We start from the raw sequence: 24,702 nt of genomic DNA, 5'->3' as shown, positions 1-24,702 counted from the left end.
TTGGTCCATGTTTAAGCTTGCCAGCTATGTACAATAGGGTTAGCTTCAATACTAATTACTTTGTCCTGGCTGTTATATCTTGTCTATCTACAGGGTGAAGAGGACAATGAGTACAGTGACGCTTGCTATTCATGCAGGGGTTGTAGGCGGACAACTCTTTATCTGGATTTTTCTTTCTGAACTTAAATTAATTAGGGTAATAAGAACGAAAAGAACAAGTCTATTAATAGGACAGACAAAATTAAAGTTTTCATTGTTACAAGACACACCTTTTTATTTTTGAAAACATAAGACAATTCCGCCTATTTATTTATTTATTTTGAAAACAGATCAATGATAAAATTTCAAAGGTACATATATAATAGATATTGATTAATTTGTCACATCTTTTTAAAGATGCTTACAAGCTCAAGCAAGAGTAATATTAAGGTAATTTTGATTGGAGTATAAAATTCGTTTAAAAAAATATAATCTAATTTCACTTGTCTAACTGTCAATTGATTAATTCTTTGTGTATTTATGTTAAAAATTCTAAATTGACTTAGTGTATGAAACCATGTAAGATAAATTTATTCTACGTATAGATCTTAATACACCTATCATTTATCTATTTATAAATTTTAAATTAACATACGTATATATATATTTTATCTCTTTAAAGTAAAAAAAAAAAAAAAAAAGAGAAATATATATTTTAATCACAATCCGGGACCCTACCAGTCCAATAATGCACAAGCAGGATTAAAGTATCTATGACACTTAAAATTTGATCTGATGTAAAAATTTAGAATCGCAATCATACAGTATCCCATATCCCAGATGACACATGCTAGAGCCGTAGAGCCTAGTAGAGTCGTACCAGCAGTTCAGCACCATGATACATGAGCTACAGTATTGATTATTGATTGATGAAACGGCGAGGAAGGAACTGCCTCACAATACGTATGGTATTTCGGACAAAAATAGAAATAAAGATATCAAAGGAAGATAAAAAGAGAATCAGTAAAGGGCGGAGATAACCATAAAAGAGAAGAAGATGATGGAGATGAACAATGCAGGCAATATACCCACATAGAAGACAACGATAAAGAAAGCTAGCAAATATCGCCAGGCCAAATAAAGACGACACTGACCATCCGTGGCTTTACTAGGCAAGCCATGAGTTAAAAGAGATATGATATCATCAAATAGAAAGTAGAAAGTAGAAAGTCCTTCTCTCTCATCCATATACACAGACACACACAGAGCACGCTCTACAGGTGGACGAACGACGCCCCCCATACACTTCAGTGCCTGAAGGCTCCGGCAGGTGCAAACCCACAGCGATTCAAGGAAACAGATAATAATAAAACGTTACATTAGTAAGAATAGTTATTTATTTCATTTTGATAAAAGTTTGTTATAGAGAGAAGGCGGATTTTCGTGGCACGGTGGCGGAGGAAGTGGGTTAAAATTGTATAGGTCGCGCCACATTCCACGTTGTTTAGGTGGACTCGACTCACCTGATTCTCAAGCCTCTCTCTGCCTCCTTTTGTCTTCTTCTAGCGCCTATACAGTACTGCAGTACTCTTCTCTTCTCCTTTTTCCGTGCTTTCTGTTTATTTGTTTTCCTCCTCCGTCTATCGCAATTGAAAGAAAGAGAGAGAAAGAGATGACTAGAGGTAACGTTGTTCGTGAAGTAGACGGGTCGAGCAATGAGGTTCGCGTCCATGGATTGCCTCCTACCTACCCCCATGGTGACGTCTCGCTTTCATTTTTTTTTTTTTTCGAAAAAGAAAAAAAAAGCTTTGGTGGTCTTTTGTTTATTTATTTATTCAATGGAATTTTTCGCCTTTTTTTATTTTAATTTTCGATTATCTTGATTTATGAAGCATGTCATTTTATCTTAAAATTATATTTTAATTTTTATAAAAAAAATTATTTAATTAACATTATTTTTTGTTAATCAGAAATTTAAGGAGTTTGAATTTGATTATTATGCTATCGGTTTCTCCTCTGGTTCTCATTCACCAAAGAGACACCGCCGTCTATGCATTTCCTTGTTGCTACCCATTTTATGTTCTGCATTTCTTTAAATTATCTGCTGACCTTTCTGTTAACCCATTTTTAATTTTTATAAAATCTTCTAATATTTTTTTTTTTTTATAATTTTTATAATGTTGCCCTATATATCTCAGGTGATACAGATGACTTGTACACTAAATTATGGCACTCATGCGCTGGTCCCCTTGTTTATGTACCTCGTTCTGGAGAGAAGGTTGTCTACTTCCCTCAAGGTCACATGGAACAGGTACTGTTCTCCCCTGTATTTTGCTGTTACATTTTTCTTATAGTTTGTCTCAACTCCTCGTCCTGTGCACCCTCGAATGAACTGGAAACTATTCCATCCCCTTTGCATATAAAAATCAGTTGACTATTAAGTACTGTATCGTTGCGGTTACCTTATTTTTGCGTCGAAGTAGATGAACTCTAGTTAACTCGGAGTCTTTGACATAAGCTTTGAGGAATTTAATTATATTTTGTTCAATAAAATTAACTTTTGATCTTTCAGAACCAAGCTAAATTCATTAGAATTCTATTAGTTAGAGCTTATGAATTATAATTGACTGAATTAGTTAAAATGAATTCAATTGAACTTTTTGTTCACTTATTAGACTACCCATATAATATCAGTGCAATCGGACATAACTTAGTAGACTAATAATTATTGTTTTGCTTTTTTGTGGTATTTTAAAATATATATATTTTTTTTAATTTTTTATTACCTGCTAGGTTGAGGCACACATGAACCAAAGTGATGTAACGGAAATGCCTATCTACAACATACCTTCCAAGATCCTCTGCAAGGTCCTCTCTGTGCAACTAAAGGTATGCTGCCTTCTCACTGTATGTTTTATTCGCTTTGAACAATGTGTTTGAGTTGAGACACACGGATGGATTCTTGGGTTCTGACTTGTGAATCTTGAGTCATCAATTATATTTTTTGTTAATATTTTTTGTGGTTTTGAAGGCTGAAGCTGGGACAGATGAGGTGTTTGCTGAAATAACTTTGCTTCCTGAGGCAAAGGTTAGCTACTGACTGCTGATTCATCTGATATTTTAATGTGTTTGTTCAATGTTGTAATCCTGGCTTTATCTATTTATACAAAGAGTTTATTAGTTAATTGTTCATTTCTTCTGTCGTGGCAATTCATGTTTAGTTCATCGATTTCTTACAGCAAGATGAGTTGAGCTCAAACGAGGATGAATATTTCTCACGTTTGCCTCCCAAAACTTATCCACAATCCTTTAGCAAGAAACTAACATCATCTGACACAAGCACACATGGTGGATTCTCCGTTCTGAAAAGACACGCTGAAGACTGCCTTCCACCCATGGTTGGTAACCCTGTTGATTTAGATGATGAGAACACAGTGATTATAGCACAAACTTACATAGTTTTATATCTGCATGGTTGGTAATCCTTCATTGAACTCCTCTATTGCTCATTATATGTGCAACATTAAGAACTAATTATATAGTTTCTTAGCATTATGTGAGATTTTGCCATCGGAAATTCCTGTATGGAGTCATCTTCCTTGCGAACTGAATTAATTATTTGGCAAGCATATGTGCCATGAGATTTGGACAAGGAGCAAGTTCATATTTATACTTTTTGGTGCAGGATATGTCTCTAGACACCCCCGAACAGAAACTTCATGCAAAGGATTTACATGGTTTAGAATGGTGCTTTCGTCATGTTTTTCGTGGTACTTTCTTTTTTCTTTAGTTACCTTATTGATTGTAGAAAAAATAACTAGCATAGCCATACGAGTCTTCTATGTACATACAGTTAAATATAATGAAATGTTTATTGTATTTGAAAATGAATTGGCAAACAGTGGATCAGGACAATACGGTAATATGAAAGCCTGGATACAAAAGACATTAGGCATTTTACATGTAGTTGTATTCTAGTTGGACATTTCTTTTCATAAAGTTATACGTCTATTTTTATAATGGAGGCAGCAACTAAACTGCTGTGCAGCAACTTTATAAGAGATTATTAATTAGTATTTTTTGTAAAAAGAGTGAATGAATGCACATATACTTCATCAACTGCACATTATGCCTTTCATCCATAAAAATTTTGCAGGATTAGTTTCGCCACAATCGCAACAAACTTTTCTCTGTTGAATTTCTGAGTCAATTTGCTTATTTTATTCAACAAAATTGTAGGTCAGCCGAAGAGGCACTTGCTTACTACTGGCTGGAGCACATTTGTGACCTCCAAAAAGCTTGTTGCTGGGGATGCATTTATCTTCCTTAGGTTCTGTTCCTCCTCTCTCATTCTGAATGACTTTATTTCATGCATTTGTCTCTGCTAAACATAAAAATTTGTTTGCACCATGATATTTTTGTTGTTTTCAGTCTATAAAGGTCTCTATTTGTCAGATGACTAAGAATAATTGTTTTCCAGAGGACAAAATGGACAACTTCGCATTGGGGTCCGTCGTGCAATGAAACTACAGAACAACGCATCGACAACTGTCATCTCTGCTCATAGCATGCACCATGGCATTTTGGCCACTGCTCTCCATGCCATCAATACTGGAACCAGATTTACTGTCTTCTACCATCCTTGGTAAGCTTATAGCCATATTGACAGAAATGTTGAATATTTTCACCAAAAAAAAGCAGGTGAACTGAGCAACCTGGTATAGCCAAATACTAAGCAATGAACAACTATGTGGCCTTTTGCAGGACGAGTCCCACTGAATTCATCATTCCGTTTGACCAATATATGAAATCAGCTGAAATCGATTATTCTGTAGGTACAAGGTTCAGAATGCTGTTTGAAGGTGACGAATGTGCGGATCAGAGGTGCAAATCCTTGTGAAACATTTAGCTCTTACACAATTGATTCATTTTTTGAGTTCCTATATTTGCCAATTATTGAATAGCATATTCTAGTTCTTACTAAGTAGAATATAACTTCTAGGAAAAAACATTATCCAATAAGATAGTGAATTGTACATGCTATAACAAAAGATGTATATATTGGTGGTCTAAACATTCTTTCACTCTTTCATATGTTAACCAAGTGAGTCATTCTATCCCAAGGATTGAGAGATTTGAAGGCACCATTGTTGGCAATGAAGATGTTGATCACATTAGATGGCCAAATTCAGAATGGAGAAGTCTTAAGGTGAAAAGCTCTCTTTTGATATTGAAGATACTTTCTTCTTCTTAGATATGTTCTGTTTGATTCATTTAAGACTTTGATCTCTTTCAGGTGAAATGGGATGCCACATCGGATGGATTTGTACGACCAGAAAGAGTTTCTCCTTGGAGCATCGAATCCATAGAACCTATAAAAAGAAAGCAGAATTATTTTCTATGCCCACCAAAGAAGGCACGTCCCATGGATGCATCAGTGTCTGGTTTTCCTAGCATGGTCAATGATGGTGAGTTAGTTGTTTATCATTTTCTTGGTCGAAGCTCTCTCTTTTCTCCGAATATATAGAACTCACATTTTATTTCTGAAATGTGTTCAGACTGATAAGAAAAATCTTTTGGCTGATAAAACGTCTTTTCAATACCAGGCTTACTACATGGTCCAATTGAGTGTGCAACACAAAATCACATGGAGGTCTTGCAAGGTCAAGAAAAAGGGGACACAGATGTTAATAAGTTCGATGTGCTTATACCTCCAATCATACCATGTTTGATTTCACAAAATCCTGATTCAAACAGCACTACATTGGGATTAGGGAATCAGTTGTGCCTTTCCACTCATGGCACATTTTATCGGTGTCCCAGTGGAACATTATTATTTCCTGGTGGAAACATAACAAGGTTGGGTTTTCCTAGTAGCAGTTGCCCTCCACTCAGCTCTTTTGGAATCCCCGAAAAGGCTGCAGGAAGCCGAAACTTGTCAGTTTTGAATCTCAACTCTTACAGATCTGGGTCTCAAGACTGCAAAACTTTAGAACCAAAAGATGCGAATGAAATTCTACATGCACCACCAGATGGTGGTGGCAGGTACATGCTTTTTGGAGTCAATTTAGTTAAAAATCCACCGGAGCTCCCTTCACCACAAGTTGCCACTTTTAGTGACCATGAAAGTCTTTATTCTGTCCCCCACATGTCTGAATCCAGTGTTTCAGAGGCATCCAAGAGTACATCTGGCATTAATTCAGAAAATCACAGCAACAACTGTCGTTCTGTCACTGATCTGCATTGCATAAAGGTACTGTATTTTCTTTATATACTCGTGACTTGGACATTTCGTGGATATAGACGTATAGACTGGCTAAAGAAATCTAAATTCCACAAGGGAAATGCATAATGGATTAGATATGTCATGTATTGATAATACCTTTGTACTATATAAACTACTATATTAGATGGTTAGTGACATTGTTGTTGATGGAACATATATGGGGCAAGGCAAATAATTTTATTCCTGATTAAATGTTTTATGTTTGAATTTCTGGAGAACATTTAGGTGCTTAAATATGGAGCTGCGGGAAGATCAGTTGACATCACACAATTTGATGGATATGATACACTCATTTATGAACTCGATCAGATGTTCGACTTCGAGGGAAGCTTAATTGATGGGAGCAGCGGGTGGCAGGTGACGTACACGGATGCTGAGGGGGACATAATGCTTCTTGGATATTGTCCATGGCAGTTAAGTACAAAAACTGGATATGGCTGTGTGGATTGAAACAATGTGTAAATTAGATTTGTAATTTGTTTAGCTGGGAGATATAACTGGGTGGTACTGTGATATTTATGCAGGAAGTTCCAGTGTAAGGTTCAAAAGATGTTCATCTGCCCAAAGGAAGATATTGGCCAAGTGAATCAAGAGTCTGTGTGATATCTTGCTCAATTCACTGTCTTTTCTGTTTCCTTTTTCATGCAATTCCTTAAATAAATCTGAGAGACAGTGCATGGAGCAATGCGTGTGTTGTAGCTTGCAGCTAAATATGATTTCAAGATATGCACTTCAACTAATATTTGAATGTCACATTTTCACTTTTTTATGCCTATTTTTAGAGAGGAAAATTTTTTCCTTGCTAAAACTTTAAAGTTTATTTTGTTTCGACCGGTTACTTATAATGGTGGACATATTATTAAACAATTGATTTTATGTAAGCGAATCGAACAATTACTTTTTTCTTTTTTTTTAATAATCAATTAAGCCAGTAGCTTATTGGTGGTCAACGTATACCTTCCCTTTAAATGTCTCGTCCGACAAACAAAGCCCAACTGTAAAACGACATCACTTTTTGTCCGTAGCACGACCTTAACGACGCCGTTCTTTCTTATAACAGAAAGGTTTTAAAGTTTAAACCAAATCCTTATCATCCATACACATTGCAGAATGCCTGAAATATCCGAAAGGGGCCAACTGTCAAATCTGAAATCAATCTTCCCTAGCGATTTGGAAATACCACTCCTATTCCCGCCACCGCCAAAGAAGAACAGAAATTTTCAGAAACTATGAGCTACTCATTATCCACACCAAAACCTACCAATCTCACCATCTCTTCCTCGATTGTCAATTGTACTTCTCCAGTTGCCATACTTGCTCTCCATTTCCCAATCTCGTCTAATTCAAAACGAATTCGTCCTCCAATACGACTTCGTTTTTCGCCCACAGTTGTCAGATCTCAGTCTCCTTCAAACCCGCAAAGCAGGAGCAAAGAAGAAGAAGACGACGCGGAAGCCCAAGTTCAAGACCTCCGTGTCCCCGACCATTGGCTGCTCCCTTCGAAGGCTCTCCAGGTCGAATTTTACTGATTCCCGTGTTTTTTTTTTCCTGTTTGTTCACGAGTCAAAACAAATTCAATGGCGCGTGTGCAGGAATCAGAATGGCTTAGGGTCACCTTGCACAAATGGCTGGATGATGAGTACTGCCCCGAGGATACCAACGTAGAAATAAGTAAAGTTGCTGCACAGTCTTATTACGAGTCTTTGGTAGGGAAACGAACTGACTTGGGTGAGATCTTGTTGACGATGGCTAGAAAGTTGGAATCTATTTCTTATCAAGAAAGCTTTCATGGGGCATTTTCTTCAGCAAATGCAGCCGTGAATTTGATTGCCCAGCGGATAGAGCTTCAAGGTAAAAGTTTATGAGTTATTTACCGGTTACCTTTTTATTTTGTTCTCCAATTTTCGTTGCTCTCTGTATTTGTCTAATTGCAATACTGGGAATTCTTTCCTTTTTACCTCTGTTTATAAGCACAGGAGGAATAAAATTCTAGGGCAACAAAACATGCTCATATAATTACGGACTTGTTGAATTGTTTGCTCTTTTGAACCTATATGTATAGATAAGCATGTGTCAGTACATACAAAATTATTGCTTAGCATTAGCTCTGTGGCTTTCATAGAATTCTATGTTATGTTGAACCTTATTAACAATGATTTCTTCAACAATGAATCTCAGCATTTTATTTGTTGTTGTGGTTGATTTTTTGATTCAATTTGAAAGGGAATGAGGAGATTGGATAATTCTGAATGTTACTAGGTTATGGTGTTACCTAAGCTCGCTGTGCAGGACATCAGTATTACTGCATTGTATACTAATCTCTTTGACCTGAACCTATATTATAGCGTTTGAATTCTTGGGGCTCCTATTTCTATCTAGACATCAAGTGTAAGGATAAGATAAATGATGGTCTTGTATTTCAACTCATTCCCCAAAACCTTGTTCGATTTTGAGGAAGTGTAACCTTTCACTGCTCCAATAGATGACCTATAAAAATATACATTTAATACTTAAAAAAACTCCAAATGTAATTAACTACTTAATTCACTTGAATATTTCAATTTATTTTTTTAACAAACCTATTTATAGAATCCTCTCATGCACAATCTGGAAGAAAGAAAATGCAAGCTTCAGAAACAACTTCTTAGCTAGCCCATGTCAAGTGTGAAGTTTACCTCAACTTATGTTTCAGTACCGATTTTCCATGATCTTCATGAACTAACTGTTGTCAGATAAAGGTTATACATTTAGAAAGCTAAAAGTGCTGGTATAAGTAGAACCATAACTGCTAGAATGTCTACTTGCACCAGAACTCGACCATAATTACAACCATTACCCAAAATAGTTCCTACTTATGCTATTCCAATAGGCTGCACGGCACCAGTTTTTCTTGAAAGCTCCCAGTGAATGTTAAGTTTGTATCCAATTTTGTACGATGTCCCCCTTTCACCGGTTTTAAGAATTTTGCATCTATGGTGAATGTTGCCGTGATAAGTGCTTAACTATATCTGAGATTTATCTTTATAACAAAAACAACCCCACCCTGTCCATTGGAAAGAGCTGCTGCAAAAAGCATGGTTTGATGGGCTTTCCAGTAGAACAAGATATATGATTTGGTGATGATGTCTAGCAGGGGGAGTTTTAATCTTAAGGACATTGAAATATCATATTAAAGTGCCAATCTATTATTGCCTGAGCATTTGGTCTCCTACTAGCTTTTCATCTATTTGCATTACCATATTAAAGAGGGAACAGCTATTTGGGGCAGGGCGTTATACTCTCTTCTGGAGATACTAATGCTTATAAATCAGTGGCAGTGTCATAACTAATACATGGAAGGGCATCTCAATTTAAAATTTTTCTGTCCACCATCAAATTTCGGTGCAAAAAATTACTTACCTGATTTGGATTTGAAACTATGTTTTAAAAAAAAATGTCACATTGACCTTAAATATTAAAATAATATCATTTTCATTATTTATTTACTAGTTTATCCATTTATTGTGGCCTTTATTGCCATCGCCAGTTGTCACTGTCGCAATTGTTGTCATCGTTGTGGACTCGGAAGCTTTCGCCAATTCTGCTGTCTCCTTTTTCTCGCCGTAATTGAATCATGGAAGCTGTATAAGGATTTATTTTTGACCAACATTGACGTTGAATCCTAATTTTTGATATTTGTTAAATTGCTTCACTTTATAATTAGCAAAGCCTAATGCACCGCCAGTTTAAAGTGTTTCTAGTACCAGTACCCGGAGACTAGTAGTAAAATTACATTTAACTTGCCAACAACCCGCCAATTTATATACATCCCTGTGGGCCACTGAATTATTCAATTAGCTGCCATTGAAATGACTGTCCAATGGTAATGTTCAATTAATTCAATATGTTACACTATATTTAATATTTAGTAGAAAGAAATACGTATTCATGAATTATCAAAATATTTAAATCTTTTAGACCTTAAATATCTATTTCTATAGCTGCCCATGTTATAAATATTATATAATTTATATTTGTGGCATGAATAATGTGATTTTTGAGTCTGTTATTTCACATCTTGGTTCTTTCTGATTGGAAGTTGGGATCTTAGTGGATTTTCTCTTGCTTTACCACATCCGTCGTTCCGCCACGTGTACTAATGCTTACTGTGTGCATTATTTGAGTTAAAACCAATGCCATGTGTCCGTTTCATTCTAATCTTTTTCTTTTTTAATGATTACCCTGTATCTTGTCCATCATTTCCATAATTCTCCAAGTCTTTATTTGACTGGAAAGGAAAGAAAAGAAAACAATGCAGAAAGAAAAATAATAAAGAAGTGTTAATTTTCTTTCTCTAATTATTTTTACCTTCGTGTTTGGAAGGATTTAAAATTTTATTATTAAGATTTGAAAATTGAAAACTATTGAAAATTAGGAAGTAATTTCTTAAAGATAATGAAATTCTGGTTTACTTCTCTGATTTTTTTTTATCTCAATTGAAAAGACTTTTTTTTTTTTTATTTTACTAAATGTGTTTTTTATCTTCGATTTAACATGAGATGAGAGATTAATTCATTTCACACTGGAAAATGATTATATTTACAATCTCTTCCAAAAAAATTAAAGAGACTTTAGATATATGAATTTGGATGAAAAATAAGTTAATTTTACTTCTTCTTGTTGTGGGGTCCCTTCGACATGTGGGACCCATACACATTTGAAAAGAAAAAAATATAAAACACTTTTTTTTTTGTGAGAGAGACTGCTGAACAAATAAGAAAGAAAAAAAAAAAAGCACATTCATTTTGTTATTCAAAGGACGGTGCCAAAGAAAGAAAGAAAAAAAGGAAAAGTGGACGCGTGATTAACGCGTCCACTGCGTCCCCTTCTCCTATAAAAAGGAGAAGGTTTTCCTTCATTAATGCGTACAAAAACAAAAAACATAAAAATACATTGAGTGTATAGAAAATTTTAGGAAAGGGTTCCTAAAATTGGGAAAGAGAGAAAATAGTGAGGATTATAATTTTGGGGTATTTTTGGAAAACACTTAAAGTGCCACTATTTTTGTAATTTCTTTTGTACCTACTATTTTTAGTAGAAGAATTATTCGGAGTTTTTGTCTCGTGGACGTAGCTCATAACAGTTAAAGGGTGAACCACGTAAATCTCAGTGTTCTTATTTTTCATCTGGCATTTACGGTAATTATTTAATTTTTACCGTGATTATTATTTCTGGTGAATTTGATCGTCAATATCCAATACGTAATTATTGGAGCATTTTTCTACGGCCCCACTCGGGATAAGTTATAATCCCAACAACTGGTATCAGAGCCTTTGGTTGGTAAATTCTGTCAAAGTTACTATTCACGTGAATAGTGAATTTCGTGAATAGTGAAATTTTGTCAGATTCAGAATTCAGCATGGCTAACGACGGGGCAATGATCAAATTGACGGATTCGAACTATTCAATGTGGAAATCCAGAATGGAAGACTACCTTAATTGTAAAGATCTGTATGATCCAATTGAAGGTGACAGTGTAAAGCCGGAAGAAATGAAAGAAAGGCAGTGGGAGAAATTAAAAAAGCAGACATTGGGTACAATACGCCAATGGATAGATGCTAGCCTATACAACCATGTGAGAAATGAAAAAGATCCCCAAGTTCTCTGGAAGAAATTAGAGAATATGTACGAGGCTACGAATGCTCAAGGAAAAGTCTTCATGATGCGTATAGTCATGAACTTGAAGCTGTCAGAGGGAGGATCAATTACACAACACCTGAACGATTTTGAAGGACTCGTAACTGATTTAGCAGTTAGCGGTATGTCCTTAGAAGACGAGATGCAAGCATGTCTACTGTTGGGATTTCTACCGGATAGCTGGGATACTCTTGTGGTATCATTGAGTAACTCAGCTCCAAATGGTGTGGTAACGATGTCTATGGTAAAGAATAGACTACTTAATGAAGAACTACGAAGAAGAGATGTTGCCAGTACCAATTCACAAGCCCTTGTCACAGAGAATAGGGGCCGGAGCAAGAGTAGAGGTCCACGGTATGTAAAGTCAGGTGGTAGATCCGAGTCCAGAGAGATGAGAAAATGTTACCATTGCGATAAGGAGGGTCATCTCAAAAGAAATTGTCGTTTACTCAAACAGGATAATGCAGACCGAAGACAGGAGAATGACAGAAATACATCCGCTACAGTCGCAGGAGAAGATGGTGAGGTGACTTTAGTCACTCATGATGCAGATTGTTGTCATGTTGGAGATGCAGATATCGAGTGGATAGTAGACTCCGGTGCTTCATATCACTGTGTTCCAAAAAGGGAATACTTTTCCACTTATAAAGCAGGAGACTTTGGCACCATTAAAATGGGAAATAATAGTGTCTCGCAAGTGGTGGGAATCGGTGATATCTGCATAAAGACAAGTGTCGAGTGCACATTAACACTTAAAAATGTGTGACATATTTCCGATCTTCGGTTGAACCTGTTGTCTGTGAGTGTACTGGACAAGGAAGGCTATCACCATCATATAGGTGGCGGTAATTGGAAACTCACCAAAGGGTCATTGGTGGTGACGAGAGGAAAATTATGTTGCTCACTATATAAGACGCAAGCAATAATATGTGCGAGTCAACTAAATACAGTTGCAAATGATGCTTCACCAAATTTGTGGCATAGGCGGCTGGCGCATGTTAGTGAGAAAGGGTTGAATATGTTGGCTAAGAAGTCCCTCATACCATTAGCCAAAGGTAAAATAAACCCTTGTGATTATTGTTTATTTGGGAAGCAACATCGGGTCTCATTTTTGAAAAGCTCTAGAAGAAGAGACAACAAGTTGGAGTTGGTACACTCTGACGTATGTGGTCCCATGGAAATAGAATCACTTGGAGGAAGTAGGTATTTTCTTACCTTCATTGATGATTTCTCGCAAAAAACATGGATATATTTGTTGCGCACAAAAACCAAGTATTCAAACACTCTCAGCAATTCCATGCGATGGTGGAAAAGGAGACTGGAGTGGCATTGAAGTGTTTGCGCACGAATAATGGTGGTGAATATATCTCTAAGGAGTTTAGAGATTATTGTAGTCAGCACGGTATCAGGCATGAAAAGACAGTTCCTGGTACGCCTCAACACAACGGCGTTGCTGAACGGATGAATCGCACCATTGTTGAGAGAGTCAGATCCATGCTCAAAATGGCCAACTTACTTAAGCTATTTTGGGGAGAAGCTATCAATACTGCTGTCTACCTAATCAACCGACTACCTTCAGCACCATTGGATTTTGATATCCCGGAGAAGGTCTGGACAGGTAGGAATATTTCATGCTCTCACTTGAGGGTATTTGGCTGCAAGGCGTTTATGCATATTCCAAAGGAGCAGAGATTAAAGCTTGATGACAAGTCAGTTCCTTGCACTTTTGTTGGTTATGGAGACGAAGAGTTTGGCTACAGGTTGTGGGACCCAGTGAAAAAGAAAGTTATCCGGAGCCGAGACGTAGTATTCCACGAGAATGAGATCGTAGCAGATACAACTTGTGAAGAATCCATAAGTGATGGTGTTATTGATATTACACCAGGAAGCATTCTTACAGATGATGCCACAGGAGGAGGAATGCTAGAATAAGAACAAGAAGAAGAAGAAGAGCCAGTCATAGGGGATCAAGAGACAATTGTAGATGATAACAGTGATGCAAAGGGTGTTGAGCAGGGGGAGCCAGAGAACCCCATTACACCAGAAGGAGTTGAACTTCAGTTGAGAAGGTCAACCAGAGAACGCCAACCATCTACAAGGTACCCTAGTTTTGATTACATTTTGATTACTGATGAGGGGGAGCCAGAGAGCTTTCAAGATGTGCAATCTTGCAAAGATAGAGATTGCTGGACAAAGGCCATGCAAGAAGAGATGAATTCTTTGAAAAAGAATGACACGTATGAGCTGGTGAAACTTCCAAAAGGGAAGAGAACACTCAAGAACAAATGGGTGTACAAATTGAAGAAAGATGATGGCAACCCAGTGAGATACAAAGCTCGATTGGTCGTCAAAGGCTTCACTCAAAAGAAAGGTATTGACTTTGATGAGATTTTTTCACCAGTTGTGAAAATGAGTTCTATTCGAGTTGTACTAGGTCTTGTAGCCAATTTGAATCTTGAGTTAGAGCAGCTTGATGTAAAGACCGCATTCTTGCATGGGGATCTAAAGGAAGAAATCTATATGGAACAACCAGAAGGTTTCAAGGTCAAGGGAAAAGAGGACATGGGTTGTCGCTTGAAGAAGAGCTTGTACAGGTTGAAACAAGCACCGCGACAGTGGTATAAAAAGTTTGATTCTTTCATGATGAATCAAGGATACAAAAGGACAGATGCATATCCTTGTGTATATGTTCAAAAATTCCCTGATGGTAAATTTATCATCCTTCTCTTATATGTTGATGATATGCTAATCGTTGGACCAGATGCACACATGATTAGCAAGTTAAAGAGTGATTTGTTAAAAGCATTTGACATGAAGGATTTGGGATTGGCAAGGCGAATTCTCGTAATGGAGATTATTCAAGACAGAAAGTCCTGCAGGTTATGGTTATCACAGGAAAAAATATATTGAACGAGTTCTAGAGAGGTTCAATATGAAGAATGCTAAACCAGTTAGCACTCCGCTTGTCGCTCACTTCAAGTTGAGTAAGAAATCCTACCCATCAACAGAGAAAGAAAAAGGAGATATGTCAAATGTTCCATATTCTTCAGCGGTCGGAAGTTTAATGTACGCAATGGTGTGTACAAGACCAGATATCGCTCATGCAGTTGGCGCTGTGAGTCGATTTCTGTCAAATCCCTAGAAGACACATTGGGAAGCAATGAAGTGGATCTTCAGATACCTGAGAGGAACTTCAAAGTTATGTTTAACTTTTGGAGGTGAAAAGACTGCATTTGTTGGTTACATAGATGCAGATATGGCCGGTGATCTTGATGAAAGAAAATCTACATTAGGATACCTATTTACATTTTCAGGTGGAGCTATTTCATGGCAGTCAAGATTACAAAAATGTGTTTCGTTATTAACGACCGAAGCAAAGTACGTTGCAGCAACGGAAGCAGGAAAGGAAATGCTTTGGTTAAAACGATTTTTTCAAGAATTGGGTGTGCAGCAGGAAGAATATATAGTTTATTGTGATAGTCAAAGTGCGTTAGACTTGAGCAAAAATACTATGTATCATGCACGGATGAAGCACATTGATGTAAGATGTCATTGGCTTAGACTTGCCATATAATGAAATTCTCGTTTACTTTCTTTGATTTTTGTTTTTATCTCAATTGAAAAAACTTTTTTTTTTATTTTACTAAATGTGTTTTTTATCTTCGATTTAACATGAGATGAGAGATTAATTCATTTCACACTGGAAAATGATTATATTTACAATCCCTTCCAAAAAAATTAAACAGACTTTAAATATATGAATTTGGATGAAAAATAAGTTAATTTTACTTCTTCTTGTTGTGGGGTCCCTCCGACATGTGGGACCCACACACATTTGAAAAGAAAAAAATATAAAACACATTTTTTTGTTTTGGTGAGAGAGACTGCCGAACAAATAAGAAAGAAAAAAAAACACGTTCATTTTGTTATTCAAAGGACGGTGTCAAAGAAAGAAAGAAAAAAAGGAAAAGTGGACGCGTGATTAACGCGTCCACTGCGTCCCCTTCTCCTATAAAAAGGGGAAGGTTTTCCTTCATTAATGCGTACAAAAACAAAAAGCATAGAAATACATAAAGTGTATAGAAAATTTTAGGAAATGGTTCCTAAAATTGGGAAAGAGAGAAAATAGTGAGGATTATAATTTTGGGGTATTTTTGGAAAACACTTAGAGTGCCACTATTTTTGTAATCTCTTTTGTACCTACTATTTTTAGTAGAAGAATTATTCAGAGTTTTTGTCCCGTGGACGTAGCCCATAACAGTTGAAGGGTGAACCACGTAAATCTCGGTGTTCTTATTTTTCATCTGACATTTACCGTAATTATTTAATTTTTACCGTGATTATTATTTCTGGTGGATTCGATCGTCAATATCCAATACATAATTATTGGAGCATTTTTCTGGGGCTCCACTCGGGATAAGTTATAATCCCAACACTTCTATTATATTTTTTTGCTTTTCTAAATAAGAGACAATTCATTTTATTTGATATTTTCTATAACTTTTTTTTATTTCCTTTTATATGTATATCCCCGTCCAAAAACATGAAAACTACCTTTATATGGCGGACTCAAATTTACAAGGGTCAGGGTGATATTCCCATGATAATTTCTTGCTGCAAATAACTTTGAGATTCGAACTGTATTGTCTATTTTACCTTTTCGTTTCGTATCCTCAATTATGGCGATACGAGATGGGACAATGTTCCACTTATGCCAACTTTTTTTTTCAAAGAATGTGGCGCTTATATATCGTCTTTGTTGAATGGTTTATATATAAATTTATCTCTATATTTTTTTTAATAAGTTTTGTAGTATGTTTAATTTTTATTTTAATTTAATAAATATTTAAATTTATAAAATTATAATTATTAAATATTTTAATTGATCTATTGAATATTTTAATTTATAAAATTAAATCGATTAAATTTTTATTGAATAATTAAATAAATATAAAAATTATAATTCCAAAAGCTATCCTAATCACATATAAAATTAATATTTTATATATAAAATTCAAAAACTTAAAAAAGTGCCATTGCTAATGTGACAAAGAATGAAATTATTGGCTAAATTACGTATTCGGCTCTGCTTAATTATAAGGTGTATAATTTTTCATGCCATACTCATTATTGTTTCACATGTCCTCCTCTTTCCTACCACAGCCAGCCCAAATTTCTATTTGTATTATTGCAGTCCATGTGATAACTTTGATAGTTGATTTTTTTTTTTCCTTTTTGAGAATAATAATTGATGTTTTGGTTTCATACTGAGAAGGTAATTTCAAAAATATTTTAGACTCACATCAAAAAAGCAATAATATGAATATGTGATTTCAATTATATTGATAAGCTTATCGCTGATTTAACGAATGTTATTCAAAAAAAAAAAATACAACTCCTTTCTTATGACTGGGCTTATATAATGTCTCTACCCAACAAATTCAATAGCATTATCACTTGGACATAGCTTCAAAGGTTACTCTGATAGAGATGAATCTTTCTCCCATCACGTGAGCATGGAATATTATTGACCATTCATTTTCATTAATCATTGATTACTATTTAACACAATAATTAAAGTCTCACCTACTTTTTGTGCAATAGTCCCACATACGGTGGTCCCTAAGCCACCGGACAACTGCCCCACAATTAAACCCAAATTAAGTAATAATAGAAAGTTAAAATTTTTTTGTTAATTTTGCCAAGAAAATATAAATTGATATCAGTACTTTAGACGATAACCTTATTTTAAGCAAGCTATTATGTTTTTAAAATTATGAATTTTTATAATATTATCTTAATAATAATAAATTTTTAATAATTTTAATTTTTATATGTAAAATATTAATTTAAAATGTGATTAATAAATATATAATTGATCTAATTTTATGAATTGAAATATTTAATAAATGTACTTTTTAAACTTGAAACGGTTAATCTTTCAAAATAAAAATTTATGGTGCCGCAATTTTTTTTATTAAATTACAAACTACGTGATGACCAAAGTCGAAACTCAAATGTCTAATGCTATGTTCCAAATTTAAGTCCAACCTTCAAACTAAAAAAGAAAATCTTGAAATCTTTATACAGGGGATAATGGAATAGAGAGATTGAATAAATTTTTGGAATATATATTTTTTTTCGATATATATCATAAAAGAAGTAGAAAAGAAGATTTTCATTTTCCATCTTCCAGTCAAACCCGTTCATCTGACCTATTTTCCTATTAAAGTTAGTGAATATTTATTTTAAAAAATTAAAAACAATTAGATTTTTTTTTTTTTAAATGTACTTTTTCCCCTATAAAGGAAGTCCTTGAGTTCATATGAAGGATTTAGAGGCCAGAGCCAAAACTACAGTCTACAGCAACTCTCCTATCATCCTCTTCCTTGCTTCTCTCTGTTATGGCACTACAGAACGATGTGGTGGTTTGCACACCATTAGAATGCGAAACAGCTAGAGAAATGCTATCTTCAATGGAGAAAGCAAGAGCAGAAGGAGCTGACCTTGTTGAGCTTCACATTGATTCTATGTTTTTCTCTCACATTTCTCAAGCTGAGAATCTCTTTAAACTAAGAACTCTCCCTGCTATTGTTTCTTTCAGGTACGCATTTAACCAAATTTTCTTAAATAAAAAATACTATCTGTAAGTTCCAAATGCTTTACAAATGATTACATACTTTTTAGTTTGAATAGTACAAGAAAAAGAAAATAAGAGTCTTACAATTATATTAAAAAACATGTTGCAGCACTAGATGAACAAACATTGTATCAACTACTCATAAAGAGTTTGGTAAGGTAAACTTACAGTAGCTCAGTTCAAGACGATTTCTGTAAAGTTACAAATTTTATGGGTAAAGTTAGGAACTTTGCTGACGTGTGGTTAATTGGGGTTGGTGCCATGATTTTTTACCTATTAAGCAAGTTGGGAGTTGGTCCATACCGTTAACAATTTAGTGAACAGATTTGGCTCACTGAGTCAATTATTGCGAGTTCCAAATTTTTGGGACCAAGCACCTTACGCCTGAGGTGCATAATTAAAATTTAAAACAGAGACATAGTTTAATTTCCATATTAAATTATTGTATCCTTGTCCCAGAGAGCTCCTTTTTGCTTTTAAATGAAATAAAATATAGCCCTTACCAGTTACTCTGTTTGTCTCACAATATAAATATAAATCGTTTTTGAGTGATTATTTCGATTCAAAATATAAATTTTTTTGAGTATTTTAAAAAGTAATAAATGATATTTTTTAATATTATTTTTATTTACATTATATATAATAAATATTTTTACTAGTAACTATTAATTTTGAAATAAAAAAATAATTTAATTGAATTACCTTTAATTTTATTTTAATCCAGAAGACTTAATTATTTTCTTCCTATTTGTGTAAAAACACAGTAAGTATCAATTATCATATAGCTTTCCTAAGACTAGGAGGCAGGATACAGGACAATGATTGACCTTCACCGATAAAACCCAGCCACGACCCCATTGATAGTTGATACAAAAAAACAAAGGATCCTTTTTTTTTTTTTTTTTTTAAGTGGATAGGGAGAGCTGTTTAGGTACTGTACATAAAGCATTTTTCAGTGATATTGGAAGGCGATGTCCAAAATACAACATACGTTAGACATTAATGTAACCACAGAATCTCAAGCAATAAGTTTCTCGTCGTTTCACAGACCGAAATTATCGAAGATTTCAAGCAATGGGGACTACTTCAATGTTACTTGCAGACAAGTACTGAGACTGGCTGTCAACTTAGATGTTGAATTTGTGGAAATTGACTACCACCAGGTTTTTTTTTTTTTTTTTTTTCCTTTCAACTTACAGTCACTGGTATTCATTTTACTTGCTCAGAAATGGAACTGTATATATATTCAGGTGGTTTCTGATATTGACATGGCTGAATATGTATACAACCGATCCAATACTAAATTAATTGTTTCAAGCTATGTCAAAGGCGAGAAGCCATCCGCGGAGAAGCTGGGTAATCTAATTGTGCATATGCAGTCTACTGGAGCAGATGTAATTAAGCTAGTAATCAATGTGGATTATATTACAGATTTGGCACCTATTTTTAAAATGCTTGCTCATTGCCAGGTACTTCTATTTGGTTCACTCTGGAATTGGGAACCAAACATAATTTTTGAGATTATAATCCTTTTTTTTTAATTTTGTTTTGAAATTATGGTCTCGTGTTTGGCTGCAGGTGCCATTAATTGCTCTTGCAGTGGGCAGTAGAGGCCTCATAAGCCAATTGCTAGGGCCAAAATTTGGTGGGTTTTTGGTGTATGGATCACTGGAAGAGAAACCAATTCCTGGCATGCCAACTCTGTTTAGTCTTAGGCATATTTATAAGCTTGAATATATAAATCCAGAAACTAAAGTTTTTGGACTAATTTCAAACCCAGTTGGTCACAGTAAAGGTCCTATCTTGCATAATCCTGCCTTCAGACACACAGGATATAATGGGATTTATGTTCCTATGCAAGTTGATGATATCGAAGAATTCTTTAGGACCTTCACAAGCACTGACTTTGCTGGTTTCAGGTATAAACCCATTTTGATATTAATCAAAAATATTATATAGGCACCAAATTTTTTTTTTTTTTTAACTTTTTGTTTGATGGATTTTAGTGTTGGAATCCCACACAAAGAAGCTGCAGTTGGATGCTGTGATGAAGTCCATCCACTAGCTAAGGTCAGAAAACTCTGCAAATATAAGTTAGCATTTCCTTTTCCTTTTTCAGCTAATTATTGACTAATCAACCATTATTAATTTTAATTAATAATGAAGTTTCAATTTTTGGATTAATTATCTGATCCAAACTGTGTATTATTTTGTGGATCAGTCCATAGGAGCTGTAAATACAATAGTAAGGAGACCTACTGATGGGAAGCTGATTGGATATAATACAGATTGTGAAGCTGCTGTTACTGCAATAGAAGATGCACTAAGAGGTACTTTTATTTGTTGCAATAATATATTGCTTTTTTTTTCTTTTTAAGTAATATTTTTCTAGTACCTATTAGTAATGTAATTAATGATCTCTAAGAAAGCAACTCAGGTGAGTTAGTACTTCAGATGATGAGATTTGTGATTTGGTTAATAGGTTTTGATCCAAGTAAAAGTAAAAATGGAATAAACTCATTCATAACTGCTGTGGAAAAGCAGAGAGATCCATGGGTAGCCATAATAGAGGAGCATCAGATGGTTCACCTCTAGCAGGGAAGACTTTCGTCTTGGTTGGAGCAGGAGGAGCAGGAAGAGCTCTTGCTTTTGGTGCCAAAAGTAGAGGAGCTCAGATTGTTATTTTTAACCGTAATTATGGTAAACTAAGTTTAAGTTATTCATGTATTTATATTATTGAAAATATTTGACATTTTTTCTATGTCTAACAATGGTTTGCTACATTTCTTTGTTAAAAAGAGAGAGCAAAGGCTCTTGCACATGCAGTTTCAGGAAAAGCATTACCATATGAAAGTTTGAAAAGCTTCTGCCCTGAAAACGGAATGATTCTTGCAAATGCTTCTGCTGTTGGAATGGAACCCAATCCAGACCAAACTCCTGTTTCTAAGGTTCTCTCTGTCTCTCTCTCTCTCTCTGCTCTGTAATAAAGAATTTATACTCATGTATATATTTTTTCACATTTTAAAATGTGTCTTTAGGATGCTTTAAAAGCATATGACTTGGTATTCGATGCGGTTTACACACCCAGAAATACAAGGCTCTTGCAAGAGGCTAGAGAGGTTGGGGCAATTGTAGTAAGCGGTGTTGAGATGTTTATCAGGCAGGCTCTTGGTCAATTCAGACTCTTCACTGGTGGCTTAGGTTTTAATCTCTACAACTATTCTTAAAATATGGCCACTATGAAAATAACTGTACCCTAAAATTCATCTTTACTGCATTGCTTTGCAGCACCTGAGGCATTCATGCGCAAACTGGTTTTGGAGCAATTCTAATTTCTCCATGCTTTTCTAAGCTATTGAGGTAATAAAACTGCCAGGAGCCTGCTTACCACCTATCTCAAGTCCAGACCAGTTTGGTTTAAACTATTACATCAAATTCTGTATTATATTGAGCTAAATTATTGAGAAGGAGCAGCCGTATAGCTAATATGTATCCAAAAATCAATCTTAATAATGATGTTATATCGGTAAAATCTCTACCTTCTGGTTTATGTGCTAGAGGTCGTAGTACTGCGCCAAAATTCTATTTTCAGAATTAAGTTTCTCAAAGAAAACTCCCTTGCAATGTTGTTTTGGATTCAGAATAGCAGAAAATCTCCTTCTGTCTTTTTCTGATATGCAAATCAGAAAGACAAATGACTAATCATCTCTAAATTGATCTAAAATGCCAAGTCAGTATATAATTTCTAGAGCAGGAGAAGCAAGATAGAAAATTCCCTCCAAGTTGCAACGTAAAAAAAAAGAAGAAAAAATGAAAATTGGCATTGGTGCCATACTCAAAATATTCAAGTCTTCAAAATCTTCATAAAACAAGTATAGTAGTGTACTAAACTATACCTGATTCGTCGCAGGGAATCCCAGACTCTTGAATGATGTAAAACCTCCATCTACCACCAAATTATGCCCACTTACATACTTGGCATCATCCGATACAAGATACAATGCAGCATTCGCTATATCAATTGGCTCACACTTTTCCCCCTCAAGTGTACCACAATTCTGTACTATTTCCACAAGTCTTTCAGCATCAACACCAGGATAGAGCCGACTCATTTCTTCCATGACAAATGGAGTTGGAATGGCCATAGGCGATATGCAATTGACTCTAATCCCATACTTGCATAACTCTGCTGCAACAGATTTAACAATGCCTATAACAGAAGCCTTGGACACAGAATATGTGTGCTGTGATAGCCCACCCATGATTCCTGTAACACTGGCCGTGCAAAGAATGGAGCCAGTTCTTCGTGGGATCATCACACGAGAAGCATGTTTGATTCCAGCCATTACTCCTCGCACATTGACATTCATGGTTTTATCAAACACTGCAAGGTCAAGATCTACAATACTTGGAGGACTTTGGCAGGCTATCCCTGCATTGTTGTACATGATATCGAGTTGATTGAACTTAGAGAGAGCAAAATCTACAGCATTGGATATATCAGATTCTTTAGTTACATCACAGGCAATGAATTCTGCGTTCGGGCCAAGTTCTTTCGCAGTTTCTTGGCCAAGTTGGTGTTGAATATCAGCAATGACAACTTTAGCACCATTGCTGATGAATTTAGCTGCAGTAGCCTTTCCAATACCACTTGCTGCTCCAGTTATCAGTGCTACTTTGCCCTCTAGCTTCCTATGTTACACCATAAAAGGATAGTTATGCATCCAGTGTATATATAAACTTACGTTTTCCATTAAATGTTGGTATCCTAACGATTTTTAACTTCAAGCTCAAAACGCATTAAAAAATGTCCAAAAAAAAAAAAAAAAAAGCTATAGCTCAGAGAACATATCAAAGGAAATATTTCTTCTGAATACATTATTTTGTGGGTAAAAAAGGAAAAACAGTTATAGCCCTTTATTCTTTTACCTTTTCCAAGGTCACAGTTGCAGATAAGACGATTAGTGTGTGTGTATAAATGTGGATTTATGTTTTTTTTTCTTAACAATTTACTAGCCGGCCGCCTACCCCACTTGATTTTAATGGTTATGATAATATCGAAAAACCCAAAATACAGCAAAATAAAAATGGTTATGATAATAATAATAAAAAGAGAGAAATAATTAAGATTGAAACACACACCTTCCAATCTGAGTAGAAAATCCCTTACTGAAAATCTGAGGAAGAGGAGCACTCGAAATAGATGAATTTCTACTGCTTTAATAAAGGCAAAAGGAGTATAATCAAATTTAACAAATCAGAATAAGTTGAATCTGCAGTTATAATTAAAACATCAAAATTTATTCCTTATTGTACAGTAAGAAGCTGCAATTAGTAGTACTTACCAAAATCCAATTTTGAACATGCTTCTATACATCGAACGAGTAGAAGAACTGTGAAGTGAAACACAGAGACAGAGGCTCAAGTCAAGAGTGGCAGAGAGAGAGAGAGAGAGAAAGGTGTCAATATTACAAGTTTTTCTACAAAATTTGTTTGACGGACAGAGCATGTGCCCTTTGCAATTGACTATTTCTTGAGTTCTTTTCTCGTATTGTGCCGGCCATATTGCCATCTTTCAGGGGTAAAATGGATGAGTAAAGCAATGATTGGGTAATTATTACAGTATTTGGCAAAATAATCTCTCCGGTCTCATTATTATTTTTTTCCCTTTTATTTCCAAACAAAACCTTAAATTAAACCTTTTCATATTTCCAACTTCAAATTTATACTCCTTCCGTCCCATTCTGATAATTTTATCTTTATTTTTCGTCGTTTCAAAAATATAGATAATTTTTTTTTATAAGATTACAATATATTTATTAATTTCTATTATATCCTTGTTTAATTTGCTTATTATCAAGCAAACAATATTAAATATAATATTAGAAAACTACATTACAGATTAATCTTCTTTATGTTTATATACATATTTTAGAATATTAGCCAACCAACAATAACATTAGTCTTGAATTTCTAAATGATAAATTAATATTTTTAAAATTTCTAATTATAGTAAAGAGAGAAAAATGCTTAATTTTAATCATAAAAATTACAATTTCTTAATTTGTGTGAAAATAACCATAGATTTATTATTATAGAACGAGAAAGTATTATAAACTCT

The 24,702-nt window shown here is 34.9% G+C and overlaps 4 protein-coding genes across 7 annotated transcripts; 3 read left to right on the top strand and 1 right to left on the bottom strand.

Annotated features, from left to right (window-relative positions):
- The first annotated feature begins 818 nt into the window (after positions 1-818).
- LOC105642444 (auxin response factor 2A) lies at positions 819-7,073 on the top strand. 2 transcript variants are annotated; one of them, XM_012227268.4, is made up of 14 exons: positions 825-1,736; positions 2,178-2,290; positions 2,773-2,868; positions 3,011-3,067; positions 3,219-3,377; positions 3,665-3,749; positions 4,219-4,309; positions 4,460-4,624; positions 4,744-4,863; positions 5,104-5,188; positions 5,276-5,447; positions 5,586-6,232; positions 6,491-6,678; positions 6,790-7,073. In XM_012227268.4, the coding sequence occupies exons 1-14, from the start codon at positions 1,652-1,654 to the stop codon at positions 6,866-6,868; spliced, it is 2,142 nt and encodes a 713-aa protein (XP_012082658.1). In that variant the 5' UTR covers positions 825-1,651; the 3' UTR covers positions 6,869-7,073. The 2 variants fall into 2 exon arrangements, with proteins under 2 accessions (XP_089577063.1, XP_012082658.1); XM_089720937.1 differs by lacking the exon at positions 6,790-7,073 and having other exon boundaries at positions 819-1,736; positions 6,482-6,617.
- A 273-nt stretch (positions 7,074-7,346) lies between these two features.
- LOC105642442 (plant/protein) lies at positions 7,347-8,369 on the top strand. Its single transcript, XM_012227267.4, has 2 exons — positions 7,347-7,779; positions 7,858-8,369. The coding sequence occupies exons 1-2, from the start codon at positions 7,495-7,497 to the stop codon at positions 8,128-8,130; spliced, it is 558 nt and encodes a 185-aa protein (XP_012082657.1). The 5' UTR covers positions 7,347-7,494; the 3' UTR covers positions 8,131-8,369.
- A 9,894-nt stretch (positions 8,370-18,263) lies between these two features.
- On the top strand, positions 18,264-22,131 carry LOC149496469 (bifunctional 3-dehydroquinate dehydratase/shikimate dehydrogenase, chloroplastic-like). Of its 2 annotated transcripts, XM_089721758.1 has the most exons (10): positions 18,265-18,545; positions 19,630-19,744; positions 19,832-20,050; positions 20,160-20,500; positions 20,588-20,651; positions 20,803-20,911; positions 21,126-21,281; positions 21,381-21,529; positions 21,620-21,782; positions 21,870-22,131. In XM_089721758.1, exons 1-10 carry the CDS (start codon positions 18,346-18,348, stop codon positions 21,911-21,913), a joined length of 1,560 nt encoding a protein of 519 aa, XP_089577884.1. In that variant the 5' UTR covers positions 18,265-18,345; the 3' UTR covers positions 21,914-22,131. The 2 variants fall into 2 exon arrangements, with proteins under 2 accessions (XP_089577883.1, XP_089577884.1); XM_089721757.1 differs by having other exon boundaries at positions 18,264-18,545; positions 19,630-20,050.
- A 215-nt stretch (positions 22,132-22,346) lies between these two features.
- Positions 22,347-24,192, bottom strand: LOC149496468 (NAD(P)-binding Rossmann-fold superfamily protein). 2 transcript variants are annotated; one of them, XM_089721759.1, is made up of 3 exons: positions 23,927-24,192; positions 23,724-23,798; positions 22,347-23,273 (listed from the first exon to the last, which is right to left on the bottom strand). In XM_089721759.1, exons 1-3 carry the CDS (start codon positions 24,151-24,153, stop codon positions 22,472-22,474), a joined length of 1,104 nt encoding a protein of 367 aa, XP_089577885.1. In that variant the 5' UTR covers positions 24,154-24,192; the 3' UTR covers positions 22,347-22,471. The 2 variants fall into 2 exon arrangements, with proteins under 2 accessions (XP_089577885.1, XP_089577886.1); XM_089721760.1 differs by having other exon boundaries at positions 23,724-23,795; positions 23,927-24,190.
- Positions 24,193-24,702: the final 510 nt, after the last annotated feature.

Source organism: Jatropha curcas, chromosome 5 (genome assembly GCF_041381405.1).
Source record: "Jatropha curcas cultivar XTBG-Jc1 chromosome 5, XTBG_Jcur_1.0, whole genome shotgun sequence".
NCBI lineage: Eukaryota > Viridiplantae > Streptophyta > Magnoliopsida > Malpighiales > Euphorbiaceae > Jatropha > Jatropha curcas.
This window is presented reverse-complemented; position numbering and strand designations above follow the sequence as displayed.

Bases quoted from the DNA above. Each gene is read 5' to 3' on its own strand.
- LOC105642444 (XM_012227268.4), top strand. From the start codon at position 1,652: ATGACTAGAGGTAACGTTGTTCGTGAAGTAGACGGGTCGAGCAATGAG. The intron at 2,291-2,772 runs GTACTGTTCTCC...ATTACCTGCTAG, and splicing joins CTCAAGGTCACATGGAACAG to GTTGAGGCACACATGAACCA. The intron at 3,378-3,664 runs GTTGGTAACCCT...TTTTTGGTGCAG, and splicing joins AAGACTGCCTTCCACCCATG to GATATGTCTCTAGACACCCC.
- LOC105642442 (XM_012227267.4), top strand. From the start codon at position 7,495: ATGAGCTACTCATTATCCACACCAAAACCTACCAATCTCACCATCTCT. The intron at 7,780-7,857 runs GTCGAATTTTAC...GCGCGTGTGCAG, and splicing joins TCCCTTCGAAGGCTCTCCAG to GAATCAGAATGGCTTAGGGT.
- LOC149496469 (XM_089721757.1), top strand. From the start codon at position 18,346: ATGGCACTACAGAACGATGTGGTGGTTTGCACACCATTAGAATGCGAA. The intron at 18,546-19,629 runs GTACGCATTTAA...GTCGTTTCACAG, and splicing joins CCTGCTATTGTTTCTTTCAG to ACCGAAATTATCGAAGATTT. The intron at 20,051-20,159 runs GTACTTCTATTT...GTTTGGCTGCAG, and splicing joins AAATGCTTGCTCATTGCCAG to GTGCCATTAATTGCTCTTGC.
- LOC149496468 (XM_089721759.1), bottom strand. From the start codon at position 24,153: ATGGCAATATGGCCGGCACAATACGAGAAAAGAACTCAAGAAATAGTC. The intron at 23,799-23,926 runs GTAAGTACTACT...CCTTTATTAAAG, and splicing joins ATGTTCAAAATTGGATTTTG to CAGTAGAAATTCATCTATTT. The intron at 23,274-23,723 runs GTGTGTGTTTCA...GGTGTAACATAG, and splicing joins TTTTCTACTCAGATTGGAAG to GAAGCTAGAGGGCAAAGTAG.